Here is a 21146-nt window from a genome sequence, read left to right on the forward strand (position 1 = left end):
AACATCGCAGATTTGTATAAGTATTAAAACAATTTTCCACAGATGGAAGTAGAGTGACTTGAGAACCCTTATTTTGCTTTTTTAATTTATTGATTTGAGAGAGAGAGAGAGAGAATCATCAATCTGTTGTTCCACTTATTGATGCATTCATTGGTTGATTCTTGTATGTGTCCTGACCTAGGATCGAACCTGCAACTTTGGCATATCAAAACAACACTAGCCAACTGAGCTACCTGACCAGGGCAAGAACTCAAGTCTTTTATTAATTCATGATAAAGTCCCTATATTGGCTTGGATGGCACTGGCATCCCTAATGCTTTGAGTACCAGCACATAAAGGATACTCCTTAAATACTTGACCCCAACAGTTGAAAGAACAGCATAATGAATATTTGTTTTACCTTATCTAGATTCTAGATTCAGTGTGCTGATACTTTGCTATATTTGCTTTATGTATGTGTATTTATTTATTTCTGCTGAATCATTTGAAAGTTCATTTCCATTGTTATGATACTTAACCCATAAACATTTCAACATAGGCATTTCCCCAGAACATTCTCTTATATAACTGCAATACCATTATCACATGTAAGAATAATTAAGATTAATTAACCACTACTTCCTAATATCATTTAATATCCAGTTGTAGAAGTTGATGTTGGTGCCCTACCCACCTCCCCTTGGTCAGCCTAGAAGTCACCTGTAAACAGTTTCCATATAGCAGGTGACAAAGAACCTGAGGCTCATAGAGGTTAAATAACTTTTTGGAGTCACACAGCTAGTAAGAAGCAGATCTCTGCTGTGCTTAACCAATGTGTTAAAATGTGCAAATAAGCAGGTCCTGGCCGATTGGCTCAGTGGTAGAGCGTAGGCCTGGTGTGCAGGAGTCCCGGGTTCGATTCCCGGCCAGGGCACACAGGAGAAGCGCCCATCTGCTTCTCCACCCCTCCCCCTCTCCTTCCTCTCTGTCTCTCTCTTCCCCTCCTGTAGCTGAGGCTCCATTGGAGCAAAGTTGGCCCGGGCGCTGAGGATGGCTCCGTGGCCTCTGCCTCAGGCACTAGAATGTCTCTGGTTGCAACAACAGAGCAACGCCCCAGATGGACAGAGCATCACCCCCTGGTGGGCATGCCGGGTGGATCCCGGTCAGGTGCATGCGGGAGTCTGTCTGACTGCCTCCCTGTTTCCAACTTCAGAAAAAATACCAAAAAAAAAAGTGCAAATAAGCATAAATAGTCTTTTATTCTATTCTTGTATATTTGGGACAATAGTGCTTGCCCAATAAAATTCACATAGTAACAATACCATAAATATATGTATTTTTAACCAATAAAATATATATAGTTATCTTCAACTGCTAATTGTAAGTGCAATGCAGGGACTTCCCCATCAGGTGAGACTCTCAAACAGCTAGAACCTTCCTCTGCCAGAGCTGGCTTGGTACAGCTTACACTCTGGGCTTGGGTACCATTGGGAAGTCATACTTTTCCAGCATTATTTAAGTGTGTTTTGTCCAACTGTGAAAATCAAATCTTTCCTTAGACTTGCCCCATCAATTCCCAGGCTGTCAGGTTATTTAAGCACAGTCATCAAACTTGAGCATGAAAATGTCCAGTTGGAACATTTGAATGAGCACGAAAATTTTGGCATAATGTCAGGCTTTCTGGGAGCAATTACACCCCTGTTAGTAATATCTGGCCCCACCTGGTAACTTAGGTATACATAAACACTTAGATCTTAAGAAGATGTCTTTCCTAATTACTGTCTTCTCTAAGAATCCATAAAGAAAAACAGACTTTGAACCCAATTTAATTATTTACTTAACGCTACTGTCATAAAGTGCTCAAATTCAAGTATTATAAAGATGCTAACAGGGAAAAGATTCAGGGTTCTCAGACAGAGGAACAACTGGCCAAGGAAGTCAGCTCCTCAAAGTTCAGCAGGTAAGACTGTTTTGGCATAGAAAGTAGAGAGTTGTGAAAATTTTAAAAAACATGTCAAGCGAGGGAAATTCGTTTTTAAAGGTTGCTGTCTTGGTGGGGTGGACGAGGAGAAAGCAATCTTCCTCCTTACGAGTGTAGCGTGAGGACTGCCAAGAAGCCCGTACTTTCAGTTTCTTTTGAGCATCTACAGCTTGAGAAAATTGTATTAACGACCAGATTCTGAAATCCTTGCTGCTACAATGCTGTCACAGAACTCTTTCTGATAAAATTGTAAAATTACAAAAGAATCCATATTAGTCCTAATTGCATCTTATTGAAAGATTGGTGAAGATTGCCAGCCGGAAAGGATGTACCTGGCCGGAACAGGACTTGCTCCTGTCGGGACAGGTCTGAGGTAGGGAGAAGGGGAGCTGCCCAATGAAGTCGTAGGTAATGAAGTCCCAGCTCTTGAAAGTTAATATTCATGTTAAGGGGACAAAACTCCAAGTTGCTAAGGTCTGTGAAGTGGACAGGGACTAGAAAGGATTAACGGCAGCTTCTTAAAGGAAGAGAATATTAATCTAGGAGGTAGGGTGGTTAAGAGCCTGGGTAGTCCTGGGTTCAAATCCTGAGCCTGACACTTGCTTTTGGGATCTTGGGAAAGTTATATAATCTCTCTAAACCTTTAGAAATGACCTCATGATGGCTGTTAGGGACTTAATTGAGATTTAAATAATGTATAAAAAGTGTTTGGCACAATGTCTGTTGCATAGAAAACATTCCATATGAGTTTTTAACAATATTCATAGTGTTACTCTTGACAAGAAGTAATAAAAGACATGTTTTTTCTATATGGAAATGGAGAATATTTTAGGGAGAGGGATGGTAACAGCAAAGCACAGAAGAAAAAGAAACCTTTATTATTTATTATTTTCAGTCCACACTAAGTGAAGGGGAAAGATTATTTTGAAGGGGAGAGCAGTGAAGGGATAGGGGAAAGCAGAGATTAACACAGTTTAAGACTAGAGGCCATGTTGTGGTCAAATCTTTCTTAAAGTACAAACAGAGGCGGATTTAACGGCAGGCGCACCGGGTACACGCCCTGGGCCCCGACTTCTGAAGGGCCCTGCAAAACCCCAACTTCACACATTTTTCTAATGTAAGGGGCCCACTATTTTCTTCTGCACCCGGGGCCTCAACCGACCTTAATCCACCTCTGGGTACAAACCATTTTAATCTATGGAATTTGGAAGAGTCTCAAAAAACTCTCTATTAGCAAGAGCAACTTGACAAAAATGACCCAAGACAAGCTTTCAAAATAAGCTATTCTTTGTTAAATAGGGACCACCTGAGAATGAAGCATTTTTTATTTCTCTTTCTGCTAAAGTGATATTCTCAATGTCTCAAGGGAAGGCTGGTTTTCTCTTCCCCAGGGCTTCCCTAGAGCTGCCCTATATCTGATAGTTATTACCTTGTGATTTTGTTGTTGTTATCTTTAAAAAAATGTTTTAATCATGAAAATATCTTGAACTTAGTAATTAGAATAGGATTGTTTAAAAACTAGAAATAGGCCCTGGCCGGTTGGCTCAGTGGTAGAGCGTCGGCCTGGCGTGCGGGAGTCCCGGGTTCTATTCCCGGCCAGGGCACACAGGAGAAGCGCCCATCTGCTTCTCCACCCCTCCCCCTCTCCTTCCTCTCTGTCTCTCTCTTCCCCTCCCGCAGCGAGGCTCCATTGGAGCAAGGATGGCCCGGGCGCTGGGGATGGCTCCTTGGCCTCTGCCCCAGGCGCTAGAGTGGCTCTGGTCGGGACAGAGCGACGCCTGGGAGGGGCAGAGCATCGCCCCCTGGTGGGCAGAGCGTCGCCCCTGGTGGGCGTGCCGGGTGGATCCCGGTCGGGCGCATGCGGGAGTCTGTCTGACTGTCTCTCCCCGTTTCCAGCTTCAGAAAAAATACAAAAAAAAAACCCCTAGAAATAGTTATCATTATAACCAGGATGACTTGCCTGGGACTTCATTTTAAGTGCACAATAGACAACAAGACAAAGTGTATAAACTCAGTACAGAACGCCCTAAGTACAGAAACGCCCACACTCTCTCCCCAGCAGACCCGACTCCATTTCATTAAAGATGGCATGGAAGAGCAGCGGCCTGATGCAAACGTGCAGATTTCTTCTCTTAGTGATTTTATTTCTGCCACGTGAAATGACAAGTAAGTTTATATTCTTTTTCTCCTCTTTAAACAAAGAAAATATTTCAGATTAAAATTTATCAGGCTCTGGCCAGATAGCTCAGTTGGCTAGAGCATCATCCAGAAGCGTAGAGGTTGCCTGTTCGATTCCCAGTCGGAGCACATACAGGAACAGATCGATACTCCTGTCTCTGTATCTCCAAAATCAATAAAATAAACAGTTAAAAAAAAATGATCAATGGGCATTGGAAAAATGCAAAATCCAAACTGGAATGACTACATCATTGGTATGGTTCAGAGTACAGGAGTCAGATAACATAATAAAATACAAAATGGAAAAAATATTTTTATGGTTCTCATATTAGAAGCAGGATGAAGTTTTCTATTCTCTCCAGAGCCACAGCCAGAATTTTCCTACATTTTATTTTTTTTAATGATTTTATTGATTTTTAAAGAGCGAGTGGAAGAGAAAGAGGCAGAGACAGAGAGAAACATCAATTTGTTCCACTCATTCGTAGTCACTGGCTGATTCTTGTATGTGCCCTGACCAGGAATGTAACCACAACCTCTGCATATTCAGTCGACACTAACCAACTGAGCTACTCAGCCAGGGCCCAATGAAATACTTTTTTAAAATTGATTTATTTTAGAAAGAGAGAAGAAAGGGGAGAGATGGACCGACAGACAGAGACAGAGAGATAGAAGCATTCACTTGTTGTTCCACTTAGTTGTTCATTCATTGATTGCTTCCCACATGTGCCCGCACTGGAAATGGAACCAGCAATCTTGGTGTTATGGGAAGATGCTCTAACTAACTGAGCTAACTTGGCCAGGGTTTCTTACATTTTAATGCATCTTATTATAAATTATATTCAAAATAATCTTCTGCTGTTTATTTGAACATACCACTTAGACGAAAATATTTCCTGCATTTGCTCCCCAACCCAATCTGGAAGTAGGCTTCTCCCCTCAATTCTAAAAGTAATACATAAAAATACTACATAGTCATTGTAAAATAAGTTAGGAAATATATAAATATATAATAGAATAAAGGAAACCTAAAATACTAAACATAACCATTCAACGTTTTGATGTATACTACACTTCATCTTAGCCAAAAGGCCAAGAAGCAAGTCAATGTTCTGGTGTATATTCTTTCAGATTTTAAAAAATACTAGACAGCAATCTCGTTATTATTTTCAGTAGATAATTCTATTTATTTATTTAATTTTTTTAATTTTTCTTTTTTCTTTTTTTTTCTTTTTTTCAATTTTTTTTTTTCTTTACAGGGACAGAGAGAGAGAGTCAGAGAGAGGGATAGATAGGGACAGACAGACAGAAACGAAGAGAGATGAGAAGCATCAATCATCAGTTTTTCGTTGTGACACCTTAGTTGTTCATTGATTGCTTTCTCATATGTGCCTTGACCGTCGGCCTTCAGCAGACCGAGTAACCCCTTGCTTGAGCCAGCGACCTTGGGTCTAAGCTGGTGCGCATTTTTTATTTTGCTCAAGCCAGATGAACCCGCGCTCAAATTGGCAACCTCGGTGTCTCGAACCTGGGTCCTCGGCATCCCAGTCCAACGCTCTATCCACTGTGCCACCGCCTGGTCAGGCTAATTTTTATTTTTTTGGTGATAGACAGATAGGGACAGACAGACAGGAAGAGAGAGAGATGAGAAGCAATTCTTAGTTGCAGCACTTTAGTTGTTTGTTGATTGCTTTCTCGTATATGCCTTGAGAAAGGGGGTGGGGGGCTACAGCAGACCAAGTAACCCCTTACTCAAGCCAGCGACCTTGGGTCCAAGCTGGTGAGCCTTACTCAAAGCAGATGAGCCCGTGCTCAAGCCAGCTCAAGTCTTGAACGTGGGTCCTCCGCATCCCAGTCTGATGCTCTATCCATTGCGCCACCGCCCGGTCAGGCAGTGGCTAATGCTTTTTAAAGAAAAAGTTAATGCGTTAACAGAATATATTAAGAAATGTTTGTAGGGAGCAAGTTTCTGGTGGCAAAAGTTATTTTTTTACCTTTTGTTTCTTGCTTCTGAACCAGGAAAGTAAAAACTGAAATTCTGGTATGTTGCTATATGATGAATGAGTTTCTAAAAATGAGAGATGAAAATAAAGTAAATATGTATATCCTGATCATCCACCCCACAACAACTTGTCTATCCCACAAACCACAGCTGTTTACATATCTTTTTATTTCACTACACTGCCAAAACAATATAAAACATCAGAAATGAAAAAAATTCATCTAATTAGAAATGTTTTCAAATCAGCTTTTGCCCATGTGTAATTTTGATATATTTATAATAATCATTAGAGATGTAATTTATATCATTCTGCCTATTCATCTAATGTTATGTCTTAAATATTTTTTCATTTTACTTGAAGTCCTTTTTTTCTTTGTATTTATCCACTCCCACCTCCTTATTTTGCTACATCCAACCCCTTGAAGTAAACAAATTAAGTCTGGTAAGTATTACCCTACTTTTTTCTCTATTTTTATCAATTCTATTATAATTTTTCCCTATACTTTTTGTCATAAATGTGTGTGTGAATGGAGTAATTCTCTGTATGTGTATGTGTGTGTGTGTGTGTGTATCATATATACAATAAAATTGATATATATGTATATATAATTTTTCCCTACACTTTTTCTCATAAATGTGTGTGTTTATAAATGGAGTAATTCTGTACATACTATTTTCTTTCTTTTTTTTTTGTACATACTATTTTCTAACTCAGTGGTTCTCAAACTTCACTGCACATTAGAATCATCTGTGGTCTTTTTAAAAACCCAATGCCCAGGTTGCACTCTATCAGTTAATTTCTGGGGTTAGAAGCAAGGCATCAGTAATTTTTTAAAGATCTCCAGGTGATTCTAATATGCATCAAAATTTGGCAACCATCATTTTAAGCTTTTCCCTTTTTTTTTAGTCAATAATACACTATGGATCTTTTTCCTTGTAAAGTCATATAGGTTGATATGATTTTAAATTGTTGTGAAGTATTTCATTTTACTGATGTAGCATTTATGGCCATGCAGAATGTTCACTCTATTTTAATAGTTCCTTTCTGCGCTCCCAGGTTCTGTTCTATCTGTGAATGGTAAAACCCAGGACTATATTCTGAACACATGGATTGGCTCTGACGAATCTCTGAAATGTGCTGTTGAAAACCACACTAGAGACGAAGGACTTCTCTGGTACCGAGAAGAGGGGACAGTGGATTTGAAGTCTGGAAACAAAATCAATTCCAGCTCCGTCTGTGTGTCTCCCATCAGTGAAAATGACAATGGAGTCACCTTCACCTGCAAGCTGCAGAGGGATCAGTCGGTGTCAATCTCAGTGGTGCTGAATGTCATTTGTGAGTAAGGGGAAAGAAACTGCTCATCAGTCTATGCGGTCTGCACTTCATTAAGTGGTAGTTGAAATCTGGGTCTAGAGAATGTGCATTTTAACATTTGCTTGATATTGCCAAACTGTCCTATTTATGCTCCCACAATGAGGCACTGAGAGTCCCTATTTTCCCACACACCCATGAGCAATGTACTTGAAATCTGCCAGCCTGATGTGAAAGTTTTATTTAATTTTCTAAATTATGAATAAGGGTGTTCACCTTTTTCATAAATGTTCATGTTTAAAACCTCAAAAGATGAAGCTCTTTGATGGCTGGGCTGCAGGAATTGGTTAACCTATTGGTGGATCTATACAGTATTAGGGGTTCTTCAAATGATTCTATGTAGGTGATCATGGTTTGGGTGGAAAGCTGGCTCCACATGGTGGGATGAGGGGTGATGTGGGTTAGGGTGATGATATGATATGATTTGGTAGAAAGAGCTCTGGAGATGAGTTCAGCAGGCTTTTCTATGAAAACTTGATGCCATTGCTCCTGAGATAAAAGGGTGGAGAAAATGCCAAAGAATCCAGGTCTGGAAAATACTGGCAACCTGCAGCTTGGGTTTCCAGAGTGAATCATTTGCTTGTTCCTTGGGAAAAGGAGTTTTGTTTTGTTTTTTAATTTTTCTATGAATTACCATATTTCTCCATTTATAAGGCACACCTTAATTTGGGGGCCCAAAATTTGGGGGGAAAATGTATTATAAAGTTACTGAATTCAAGTTTTATTCATCAAAAAATTCATACAATTCCTCATCACTGTCAAAACTCCCATCCATTAGTTTGTCCTCATCTGTGTCTGATGAGGAATCACTGTCTTCAACAATGAGTGCAAAAACAAGCGTGAAAAAATGGGAAATGCAAATAAAAAATCTACAACCACTGTATAAGATGCACTAAGTTTTTAGACCCCAAATTTTTTGAAAAAAATATGTGTCTTATACATGGAGAAATACAGTAATAACATGAGCGTGAGAATGTGTGTGTGTGTGTGTGTGTGTGTGTGTGTGTGTGTGTGTGTGTGAGAGAGAGAGAGAGAGTGGTTTTTTTAGCAAGTATACTTTGATAGAATCTAAGACTATCAGAGGACTTTTGAGGTCTTGTAATCCCTATAACACAGAGGTCAGGAACCTATGGCTCGTGAACCAGATGTGGCTCTTTTGATGGCTGCATCTGGCTCACAGACAAATCTTTAATAAAGAAAATAATAACGTTAAAAATATAAAACATTCTCATGTATTACAATCCATTCATTTCCTACCACTCATGTTCATGGTTGCAGGTGGCTGGAGCCAGTCACAGCTGTCCTCCAGGACAACACCAAATTTTTATTGGTTAATGTGTAACATACACGGGTTGTTGTATGGCTCTCACAGAATTACATTTAAAAATATGTGGCATTCATGGCTCTTTCAGCCAAAAAGGTTCCCGACCCCTGCTATAATATGACAGATGAGGAAATGGAGGTTCAGACTGGGGGCTCCAATTATCACAGCCAGTGCTGGGAATGGAACACAAAACCCCAAGCTTATGATCTCGTGTTCTTCCCATTGTAACTTCTTAAGGAAGATATGGCAGAAATGCCAATATGATTTGGTGGCTTTAAAAAAATGTTTTTCAGTTTTCCAGCCTGTATCCACATTCAAAATCATCTTTATAATAACCTCCTAAATATTGTTGTTGCTAAACACATATGAAAAAAACAATTGGTAGTGTTGTCTTCTAGGAAAACACTAATGAGGCTGTCAGAATGCATATTGAATAAAAAAAATACTGGATCCTTCAGAAAAACCCAATTGGTCAGTGATTCATAGTGACAAAATCATGTAAACTCACCAATCAAAGAATCAAAATGAGGCCATAAAAAGTGACAAGAATAACATGTACAATCCTGAGAAAGTATTTTTATAAAGAGCAGTTGATAATACACTATTTGGGGGAGTGTGTGCAGAAACAGGTTCTTTCTTTCTCTCTTTCTTTCTTTCTTTCTTTTTTGACAGAGACAGAGTCAGAGAGAAGGAGAGATAGGGACAGACAGACAGGAAGAGAGAGAGATGAGAAGCATCAATTTTTCATTGTGGCACCTTAGTTGTTCATTGATTGCTTTCTCATATGTGCCTTGACCCAGGGGGCTACAGCAGAGCGATTGACCCCTTGCTCAAGTCAGCGTCCTTGGGCTCAAGCTGGTGAGATTTTGCTCAAACCAGATGAACCAGCGCTCAAGTTGGCAACCTCCGGGGTCTCAAACCTGGGTCCTCCGCGTTCCAGTCTGATGCTCTATCTACCGCGCCACCACCTGGTCAGGCAAAACAGGTTCTTTCATACATTCTTGCTGAAAGTATAAATTGAGACCACTTCCCTGGCAATATCTATCAAAATATAAAGTGTGCCTATCTTATGAGACCCAGTGTTTCTACTTCCAGATATTAACATGCACATGTGCATAGAGACATATACAAGGGTATTTATTGAAACATTGTTTAATATTTTTTAAATGACAACTTAATTTTCATCAAAATAAAATTATTAAAGAGTATATATTATACTATAGCACTCTAAGCCTGACTGGGTGGTGATACAGTGGATAGAGTGTCAGACTAGGATGCAGAAGACCCAGGTTCAAACCTCAAGGTTCCCGGCTTGAGCACGGGCTCATTTGGTTTGAGCAAAAGCTCATCAGATTGAGCCCAAGGTCACTGGCTTGAGCAAGGACTCACTCAGTCTGCTGTAGGTTCCTTCCCCAGTCAAGGCACATATAAGAAAGCAATCAGTGAAAAACTAAGGTGCTGCAAGGAAGAATTGATGCTTTTCATCTCTCTCTTCCTGTCTGTCCCTCTCTCTGTCTCTCTCTCTGCCTCTGTCACAATAAATAGATAAATAAAACAAAAGCAATGAACTAGATCTCTAATTCAATGTGAATATATCTCAGAAAGCCTTCACATTATTGAGGCAATGAACCTTTTATGTAAACCCTTATCACCCTCCTAAAACAATACATTTCCTATGTGTATATTTTACTTATAAAAAACTACTTTAAAAAAGATAAAGAATTTACATCTAATGCTTAAGAGTAGATACCTCAAAGGAGTCAGGAAATGAGGATAGAGTCAAGGAGGGCCTGAACTTATCTGAAATGTATTAATTTTTTAAAAAAGAAATGCTCGGCCTGACCTGTGGTGGCACAGTGGATAAAGCATCCACCTGGAAATGCTGAGGTCACCGGTTCAAAACCCTGGGCTTGCCTGGTCAAGGCACATATGGGAGTTGATGCTTCCAGCTCCTCCCCCCTTCTCTCTCTCTTCTCTCTCTCTCTCTCTCTCTCTGTCTGTCTCTCTCTCTCCCTCTCTCTCTCTCCTCTCTAAAATGAATAAATAAAATAAAAATTAAAAAAGGGGCTTCATTGCATTCTTATTAAAAATAAAGAAATGCTCACATATAGCTAAGTTTAAAGATAATTTTAAATAGCTAAATAAAAAAGAACTAATAGGACCTGTGGAACTGGTGGAATTGGTATATTTGCCAATTATATTCTGTATTGTAGCAACTTCCTACATCTCTGAATACCATATAACATCCCTGTTGGATATGGATACAGAATTCAAGCTCATTCCAAAGAGCAGCGACAATGTTGTTCTCCTAAGAATTATTAATAGCATAGTCTATTCAGGGTCTAATTATTCAGTGTGCAGATTATATAAGCTCCTTTTCCCTCCTTCTCTGCCTTTACCTCTTTCCTACAGCATACTTTTCAAGCATTTTATTCCTCTTTTGCCCCTTGGCCAGAAAAGGCAAAGGGTGTGGAGAAGAAGGGAGAATCAGCTCAGCCATTTTCCTCCTGGATGTTGGAAAGGCCTGGTGGGGGTGAGGGTTGGAATTATTTGGTGAAGGTAAATGTGTTTGACTATCTATGGGTCTACAACTGCCCTTATCATGGAGGAAGTAAGGAGTTGCTCGTGCAGAGTGATAAATGGGACTCAGGTAGTCACGCTCCCCTTCTATAGATGCCAGAGTTGTCATGACTGGAATATCTTCTGGGAGTAGCACGTTATTTCTGGCGGATTATTGAGGAAATGCAAATACGCTTTGGTAAATACGTGGCTAGGGCAAATGTTGTTAGATAAATTGTGAAAATAGAGGGTATGAGGAGCACTCAAAATCATTATCACCACAATAATAATAGTACTGACTAGCACTGTGGTAAATTTTTTACAGGCATCATCTCATTTAATCTTCACAGCAATTCATGAAATAGCTATTATCCCATTCTCTAGATGAAGAAAGTTACTTAGCAGTTCAGTAACTTTCTTGAGATCACAGTAAGTGATGTAGATGGAATTAGGGCTAAAGGCAATACCTGCTTTCTTAATATTTTACTGTTTTATCTAATACTAGCACAGATTGGTTTGTTACATTTATTCTCCAAGAGCAAAGACTCAAGGCTTATGCTCTTGGGTAATGTTACAAATTGGTACAGATTTATTATTATGTCTATTTGTTTCATGGTTTGTCTTCACTATTACATTAAAAGTACTACCAGTTATGGAAATGGATGTATGTTATTTACCATTGTATCCCTGGTTCCTAGCTTAGTGCTTGGCAGACAGCAAACACTCAATAAATTTTTGTCAAATGAATGACTACATGAGCTAGCCTAAAAGATCTCGAAGAGTGACAGTAAACTACTGCTTATCTGCTAATTAAATCTCAATGCTTGAGTCTTGCAGTTCCTCCTCTCCTAAGTGGAGATGACTTCCAAACAGTTGAGGAAGGCAGTAATGTGAAGCTTGTTTGCAATGTGAAAGCCAACCCCCAAGCTCAAATGATGTGGTACAAAAACAGCAGCATCCTGAACTTAGAGAAAAACCATCACCAAGTCCAACAGACAAGTGAGTCTCTCCAACTATCAATCAACAAAGTCAAGAAATCTGACAATGGAACCTACAGCTGTTATGCACGTTCATCTCTGGAAACAAAGACTAAGGACTTTCACCTCTTTGTCAAAGGTAATGTGTGTGTGTGTGTGTGTGTGTGTGTGTGTGTGTGTGTGTGTGTGTGTGTGTGTGTCAGACAGAGAGAGAGAGACAGACAGGAAGAAAGAGTGATGAGAAGCATCAACTCTTCATTGCGGCACCTTAGCTGTTCATTGATTGCTTTCTCATATGTGCCTTGACTGGGGGACTACAGCAGAGCAAGAGACCCCTTGCTCAAGCCAGCAACCTTGGGCTTCAAGCTAGCAAACTTGGGTTTCAAGCCAATGACCTTTGGGCTCAAGCCAGTGACCATGGGGTCATGTCTATGATCCTACACTCAAGCCAGAGACCCTGCACTCAAGCTGGTGAGCCCACACTCAAACCAGATGAGCCTGCACTCAAGCCAAAGACCTCAGGGTTTCAAACCTGGGTCCTCTGCGTCCCAGTCTGGTGCTTTATCCACTGCGTCACTGCCTGGTCAGGCAAGATAACTCTCTTTTTAAATAATATCCAGCACAGCACAAAACTCAGAATAGATGCTCAGTGTCTTTCATTATAACAAATGATGATGACAATTATGTTTATTTATTGATTTTTTTTGAAAGAGACATCAATTTTTTGTTCCACTTATTTATGCATTCATTGGTTGATTCTTGTGTGTGCCTTGACTGGGAATTGAATCTGCAACCTAGGTATGTTGGGATGACGCTCTAACCAACTGAGCCAGGGCCCACAATTATGATTAGTAGCTAGGATTTACTTTGCAGAATTATCCCATTCAAGAAGTTTTCCTCTAAGAATTCTAGTCCTTCCTTTTAAAGGAATTATGCCCATTCTATATAAGAAGCTGCTTTTTAAGCAAAGGTCCTTTTCTAGAACTGTATAGGAGAGGATGATGAATCTAGTAGGCTTTTAAGGAGGAGTATTTCCATGAATTCTCTTGGGCAACAAGGTTTGTAAGAATGGGACTTTTGAGTTCACAGCCTAAGGACAAACAAGAGAAGTCAGAAACACATAGTAAAAAAGGATCCTGACTAAATAAGAAAATGGATCTTTAAAATCACTCCTAACTCTGAAATTGCAATATATAGGATAATCAGATGATGGAGTGAAGGATAATGGGAAGGGGGTTTTTCCTCAGCTTCATATTTCATCTACCCAGGTTTATCCCCTCTGCAGTACCAAAGCTCCAAGTGGGTTTTTCCTCCTCTTATTTCTTGTTCATAAAAAAAAGGAGAGCCCTGGCTGGATGGCTCAGTGGTAGAGCGTCGGCCTGGCGTGCAGGAGTCCTGGGTTTGATTCCCAGCCAGGGCACACAGGAGAAGCACCCATCTGCTTCTCCACCCCTCCCCCTCTCCTTCCTCTCTGTCTCTCTCTTCCCCTCCCGCAGCCAAGGCTCCATTGGAGCAAAGTTGGCCCAGGCGCTGAGGATGGCTCTATGGCCTCTGCCTCAGGCACTAGAATGGCTCTGGTTGCACAGAGCAAAGCCCCAGATGGACAGAGCATTGCCTCCTGGTGGGCATGCCGGGTGGATCCCAGTCAGGCGCATGCGGGAGTCTGTCTGACTGCCTCCCCGTTTCCAACTTCAGAAAAATACAAAAAAAAAAAAAAAAAAGGAGAAAGGCAAGGTACCTGGGGTAGCAGATACATACAATGCTCATGCATACATTTCCTGGTCTGGGGCCAGTATGCCAGGAGCAGCCAAACAAGCTGAGGCCTCTAAATCTTGTCAGAACATTATTCACTTTGTCATTTGCCCACTCATCACCTTCCTTGCCAGTTCCCAGGAAGCCAAGTGAGCCCCTGCCAGAAGTGTTGGACTAAAGTGACCACAGGGCGTCTTATTTCCTCCCCCTCAGGGGAGTCTAGGACGCCAACTGAGTGGATGGTGGGGAGGATGAGCCGCTGCCCATCACTCTGATTACTTGCATATTCAATAATTTGTTCTGCAGATCAGCGATTGTATGCCCAGGGGCTACCTGCTTTAAAAAACAAAACCACAAATAAACTTAGTATTAATGGGATAGAATCCGTGGAAGGGTAGAATAGTGAAGCCTGTGGCTATTCACTTCCACCAGGACCACAAAAGCATGGTTGGTGGGGGCCTAGGACCATGCCATTCCAACTGGCTGTAAAGACCACATGCAGAGTCTGGGGGATTCTAACATCACTCATAGTTAAGAAGGAATCATAATTGCTCTATGTCACATATAAAATATACATCTTGTGTGGTGAGCAGGATACCAGATTGACAAATGAGCTTTCAGGTAGGCTCAATCCTGTTTGCGATGGAGCTCTTCCAAACCAACTTGTTTTTCTTAGTTCTTCCTGATTTACTGCTTCCCTGGTTGTTGGCTAGCATAAGCGCTGTGCTGCTGGTGGTCAGGCTAAATGCCAGGTTTGCTGTGAGCCTCTCCGAGCTGCACAGCTCACTGTGGTAGTTTCTAAATGAGGCCATGCCAAGCTGGAAATGACATCATGGATGTTTTTTCTTGAACACACGTGTTGGGATTATTTTACCATGTGAATATGGGAGGAAAATACCAGATCTAGTTACAAATAAGAGAGTAGAACAGGACAAGGGGAGAGGGGCAGTTCCACTTGCCAAAGTCACTTTTAGCAGAAACTTGGAATCTGAAGTGAGCCAGTGGGTCAGACAGTCTATTTCACCTTGTTTATAGAGTAAGAGCTGTTACAGGTGACTTCATTTTAGTCAGCTTGGTAAAAATATTCCAACTGGTGACTGAATTCTGATTAGTTCTCCTAATTGTCCCACTGTTGCTGCCCCTTCATGTTGACATCTTTCTTTGGTCCAGCAAGTAGAGGGGGTCCCCAGTAAGGTAAAGGCCCTTTGGTGTGTACCAGGGATAGCAATGACAGGGCCAGGGCTTATCAGAAGTCCCGTAGAGCAGCTCTTCCAGAGGGTTGATGCACCCCACACCCTCATGAGAATAATTTTGAGCAACAACCAAAGAGCGAGGGTAAAGGATGCTTTATCCCTTTACCTCCCTAAATTATCCTGAGCAGAAACTGGACAAAAATGGAGAGGAAAACAATTAAAAGGTAATTATGTCACACCACTACAGATGGATAAAACCCTTTTCATAATCTTGAGGCACATAGGGCTTGGGCTTTAAAATTAGATTTATCTGGCCCTGGCTGGTTGGCTCAGTGGATAGAGCATCAGCCTGGCACGTGGACGTTCTGGGTTCCATCCCTGGTCAGGGCACACATGAGAACCAACCATCTGCGCCTCTTCCCCTCCTCCTTCTCTTTCTCTTCCCCTCTCACAGCCAGTGGCTCAATTGGTCTAAGCGTCAGCCCTGGGCACTGAGGATAGCTTGGCTGATCAGAGCATCGACCCCAGACAGGGCTTGCCAGGTGGATCCCAGTCAGGACACAGGCAGAGTCTGTCTTTCTATCTCTCCTCCTCTCACTTAAAAAAAGAAAAATTAGATTTGTCTATAGACACTTCCTTCCCCTCCTCCCTGCCTTTCATCTCTCCTGTACCAGCTCGTGACCCTGTGTCCTTAATAATACTTATCTCAATTTGTAGTTTTGTTTGTTTGATGTCTGCCTCCCCCATTAGAATCTCAGCTCCCAAAAGGCAGAAGCCTTCCATTTCTGTCCTATTATTTGCAAGGCCAACCACAGCACCTAATACACGGTAGTCATTTATTTAGTACATATTTGTTGACTACATTTCTCCCCAAATTCAACCGTACAATAAATAGTGCATACTAAATTCTTAAAATTTTATCTTAACCATGATTGGAGCCCCTTCCCCTCCTATGGTGGCATTCGATTCTAGGGGCTTAGAACAGGGTCATTTCAAATACTTTTGTTGACCTTAAGCACTCTTACTTAGAAAGTTTCATACCATATTGTATCAAACATAGTGAAATGAAACATATTATTGATATATATATATATATATATATACTTTTCTGCTGTAAAAAATTTGAAAACATTTTTATAACTTGCATCCATTTTGAATATTTTAATAAAATTATTAATGTGGTTCTTAAAATTTAAACATTATTATTTAACAGTTGGGTTCTAGTTAAAACAAAATTACATTCTGTAGATTTTGTTTTCATTTATTTATTTACTTATTTATATTTGTATTTTTCTGAAGTGAGAAGCAGGGAGGCAGAGAGACAGACTCCTGCATGCGCCCAACTGGGATTCACCCAGCAAGCCCACCAGGGGGTGATGCTCTGCCCATCTGGGGCGTTGCTCTGTTGCAACCAGAGCCGTTCTAGTGCCTGAGGTAGAGGCCATGAAGCCATCCTCAGTGCCCAGGCCAACTTTGCTCCAATGGAGCCTTGACTGCTGAAGTGAAAGAGAGAGACAGAGAGAAAGGAGAGGGGGAAGGGTGGAGAAGCAGATGGGCACTTCTCCTGTGTGCCCTGGCTGGAAATCAAACCTGGGACTTCCACATGCCAGGCCAATGCTCTACCACTGAGCCAACTGGCCAGGGCATATTCTGTAGATTTTAAACATTTATTAATTTTGAATAGTTTTGCCACTTTTTCATATTTTGGAGCCAATATTATCAGTTCTCAATTTTTTTTTTAATTTTTATGTATTGGTTTTTAGAGAGAGAGAGACAACATCAATTTGTTGTTCCATTTATTTATGCATTCATTGGTTGATTCTTGTATGTACCCTGATCAGGGATTTAACCTGCAACCTCAACATATTGGGACAATGCTCTGACTGAGCTACCTGACCAGAGCCTCAGATACTTTCATAGGCTCTTGAAAGCTTGCAATCACAGTCACCTGTGCCCACAGTACTTGGTGAACAAAAAAAGCTCTGAGCGACCTTGTTCAGAAAATAAGGGAATGGGCTTTCATTTCCAGGCATCACGGTTGCTGCTGATCTCTTCTAGTCCAAGCTGAAAGTAGACTCTCTGTTCTTCCATGTCATTTAGAAAATTATAAAAATCTTTGTCAAGCTTGGGAAGGCTGGTGCTTAGAGTCCTACATCCCTAGGGGCACCATGAAGCCCCCTTCTGCAATGTCTTATCCTGCTTGAGGTACTATCACAGTACAGCTGCAAGGAAGGGTCTCCACTGCTCCTGGGGCGCCCGGACCTCTCTCCCCTTAGTTCAGTGGGCTCTTCATCTTTTCTCTTCTTGCTCCTAAAGCTTCCCTCCCTCTCTAGGGTACTTCTTAATATCAAAAGGCAAGGCAAGAGAAGCCCTGGCCAGTTGGCTCAGTGTTAGAACAATGGCCCAGCGTGTGGATGTCCCAGGTTTGATTCCCAGTCAGGGCACACAGGAGAAGTGGCTGTCTGCTTCTTCAGCCTTCCCTCTTCCTCCTTCTCTCTCTCTCTCTTCCCCTCCTGCAGCCATGGCTCAATTGGTTTGAGCACATTGGCTGGGACACCGAGGATGGCTTCGTGGAGCCTCAGCTTCAGGTGCTAAAAAATAGTTCAGTTGCAAGCATGGCCCCAGATGGGCAACGCGTTAGGCCCAGATGGGGGTTGCCAGGTGGATTCCTGTTGGGATGTATGTGAGAGTCTGTCTTTCTGTCTCCCCTCCTCTCACTTGGAAAAGAAGAAGAAGGAAAAAAAAAAAGGCAGGTGAAACCATTGACTTCAGCCTACTTTTGTTTTCTTCATAGTAAAAATCATGGATGAAAAAAAAAAACAGAATAATCTGACTACCTGCTTTGGAGAGTCACTCCTACTACCATAGTTTATCCTTCCACCAAGGAATGGATTCATAACTTGTCTCTGCCAGTTACTAGTTCTGTGACTTTGAACATGTAAACTAACCTCTCAAAGCCCTTGGTTCCTTGCCTATAAAATGGATATAATAAAACCTAATGTTTGGGATTGTTAGGAGGATTTAATTAAGAGAATGATATATGTAAAGTGCAAGGCACTATGGCTGGACATATTAGAAGTACATAAATTAGAGCCCTCGCCAGTGGCACAGTGGATAGAGCATCATCCCAGAGCGCTGAGGTCACCGGCTCAATCCTGGGGTCGCCAGCATTTTCCTGGAGTCACTGGCTCAATCCTGGGTTTGCCAGCTCAATCCCAAGGGTGCTGGCCTGACCTGAGGTCACCAGTTTGTGCACCAGTCAGGACACATATGAGAAGCTATCAATGGGTACACAACTAAGTGGAACAATGAGTTGATGCTTCTCTCTTGCTCTCTCTTTTCTTCCCTTTGTTACACTTCTTCCCTCTCTCTCAAAAATAAAGTAAATAAATTAGAAGCATATAAATGCTAGTCCTCATTCCTTATGTTTGCATTCCCAACAGATAGAGCTGTGACTGTGCCAATAGAACCCATTATTGCTGCAACTGTTGTGGTCTTTCTGACATTGTGCTTTGGACTGATTGCTAGAAGAAAAAGAATAATGAAGGTATCTAAGTATTCTAAGCTATTTAGGTAAAAAGTCATCTAAATAAAAGCCAAGAACTAGCTATATAAGTGACTGGAGCTAGGAGCCATACTTAGACAATCTGGTCACTCTACCATGTGACCTAAAATGGAAGTCGCTTACAGGAATAAAAATCATTTGTATATTATGAGTACAGATTACAAAGAATAGAAGTGCATATGGACAAGACTTGAATAAAAATTGCTTGGGTTTTCGGGGTAGTGGACTTGGAACTGGTTTTTCTTCCTTTTAAATTTCCCTTTATTGTTGCTATGGTGCCTTTGGTACAATAAATAAATATAGAGAGAAGCATCTGCTCAAGATTCAGGGATCTGCATGAAAAGAATGGCACTTGTTTCTCACCTTTTGAATACAGCCACATGCCCTGGCTGTGGTTGGCTGAAGTTTGAATTGTTGAATGGTTAACCTTGTTGATTAACATGATACAGAGTATGTGTGTGCATAGGTTAATGCCAGGGATTTGAGTGAACCAGCTAATCCAATGCCAGAGGGAGGCAAATATAGCAGAAAGCCTCTAAAGAAAAGCGAGTGTGACCTAGGTTGAGTTCATTATCCAGGAAAAGCCATTCTTCTTGAAACATTTGGTAGCTGGGAATTATTCAGGGTGACTCCATGTCTGTCAAGAAGAAATTAACCCACCCTCTGTTCCAATCCAAAATAAATTTTTTCCTAAAAAAAAAGAAGAAGACGAAGAAGCAGCCGCAGCTAGAAAGAAATACTCAACTACATAAGAATCCTGGAAGCATTTTGAATTAAGAATTACATATTCTCTAGATTTAATAAAAATAATATGGCCAAAGAAAGAAGACCTGGACCAGTGCTGAGGTGGCTATATATTCTAGCCACCTCTGAACTGGTGTGTCTTTTTCTAGGTAGGAGATTATCAGACATTTGGGTTACCTGTCCTTTGAGCCACCTTGAAGTGTTCAAATTGTTGATCCATGGGCTTTAAAAAAGCCAGAAAACTCATTGCCCTTGTGTTTGCCTTTAGCTCTGCAGAAAGGGTGAAAATCCTCCAAGAGAAACAGCTCTGTAAGTACTCTGGGCTGGGCCAACGGTAAGCAGCTGGTTAACAGTGGCATGCATCATAAAGCTCATCCTGGGCAAACTCCTCCTGAGATGGGAGTTTCCTGGAAGGTGAAGGGGTTCAGAGGAGGATAGAAAGTGGAGGAGAATCTGCCTTCTCTTTACAGGAAGACAAGTAAGGCAGGTTGGAAGGTTGCCTAGGACTGAGATTATCTTTGGTCTTAAGCCTATTCTCTCTTTAAACAATTTTGGGCTGATGCCTGTGCAACCTTATTTTATTGCCCCACAATATAAATGACGGAGAGGGCCTACCCTAGGGGAAGCCACTGCTGTATTCTCCCTCACAATGAAGTCAGAAGCCACATTCTCATCCTAAATCCTGCCTTCTCTCTGGAGTTTCCTTGGGTCTGTCATCTCCAGCATATGTAAAGTGGGCAGTGAGCAAAAAACCAAAGGCATTCTTTCCAAGAGTACAAATTAATTTCAATTTTTTTTCTTATTGTTATCATCATCATTATAATTAATTTCCTGGTTTATTTCAGATGATAAAGCTGAGATGCCATCTATCACAGCAAGAACAAGCAAGAACAGTGCATCAGGACCTCCCTGATTTATGTAGTCCCATCTGTATTTATTGCTATTATTAAATTCACTCCTGCCAAATTGTCAGAGGTTATGAAGAAGTGTTTCATTAAGCACTTAACAGTAGTTGTTATGACTAATTTGATACACTTGTGGAACATTTTTATGGAGAAAGCTGTTACGAATGAAAAGTAAGATTTTGTTAAGTCTTTTCCTTAAAGGGTATGTTAATGGAAATTTGTGCTGGAAAGGTAGGTAACCATTTAGCATTTAGAATATATTCTTCTAGGTAGGAGATTAGCAGGTATTTGGTTTTACAAATCATTCTATACCACACAAAAAAGATTGTGGGGCAACAGAGGGTGATCAATTTTTTAAGTTGCCAAGAAAACACATTAAAAAATAACAATTATCGCCTGACCTGTGGTGGCACAGTGGATAAAACATTGACCTGGAACGCTGAGGTTGCCAGTTCAATACCCTGGGCCTGCCTGGTCAAGGCACATATGGGAGTTGATGCTTACTGCTCCTTCTTCCTTCTCTCTCTTCTCTCTCTAAAAGTGAATAAATAAAATCTTAAAAAATTAAAAAAAAACAATTATCATCTACTTTCACTATCTTTTTATAAAAGAAATGTT

General features: G+C 41.0%; 1 protein-coding gene across 3 annotated transcripts; it reads left to right on the top strand.

Annotated features, from left to right (window-relative positions):
- Positions 1–1824: 1824 nt before the first annotated feature.
- Positions 1825–20593, top strand: TMIGD1 (transmembrane and immunoglobulin domain containing 1). Of its 3 annotated transcripts, none has more exons than XM_066366266.1 (7): positions 1826–1939; positions 4020–4126; positions 7195–7473; positions 12230–12508; positions 18758–18861; positions 19892–19932; positions 20469–20593. In XM_066366266.1, the coding sequence occupies exons 2-7, from the start codon at positions 4045–4047 to the stop codon at positions 20470–20472; spliced, it is 789 nt and encodes a 262-aa protein (XP_066222363.1). In that variant the 5' UTR covers positions 1826–1939; positions 4020–4044; the 3' UTR covers positions 20473–20593. The 3 variants fall into 3 exon arrangements, with proteins under 3 accessions (XP_066222362.1, XP_066222363.1, XP_066222361.1); XM_066366264.1 differs by having other exon boundaries at positions 1854–1939; positions 4023–4126; XM_066366265.1 differs by lacking the exon at positions 18758–18861 and having other exon boundaries at positions 1825–1939.
- The last annotated feature ends 553 nt before the right edge of the window (positions 20594–21146 follow it).

Source organism: Saccopteryx leptura, chromosome 2 (assembly GCF_036850995.1).
Source record: "Saccopteryx leptura isolate mSacLep1 chromosome 2, mSacLep1_pri_phased_curated, whole genome shotgun sequence".
Lineage (NCBI taxonomy): Eukaryota > Metazoa > Chordata > Mammalia > Chiroptera > Emballonuridae > Saccopteryx > Saccopteryx leptura.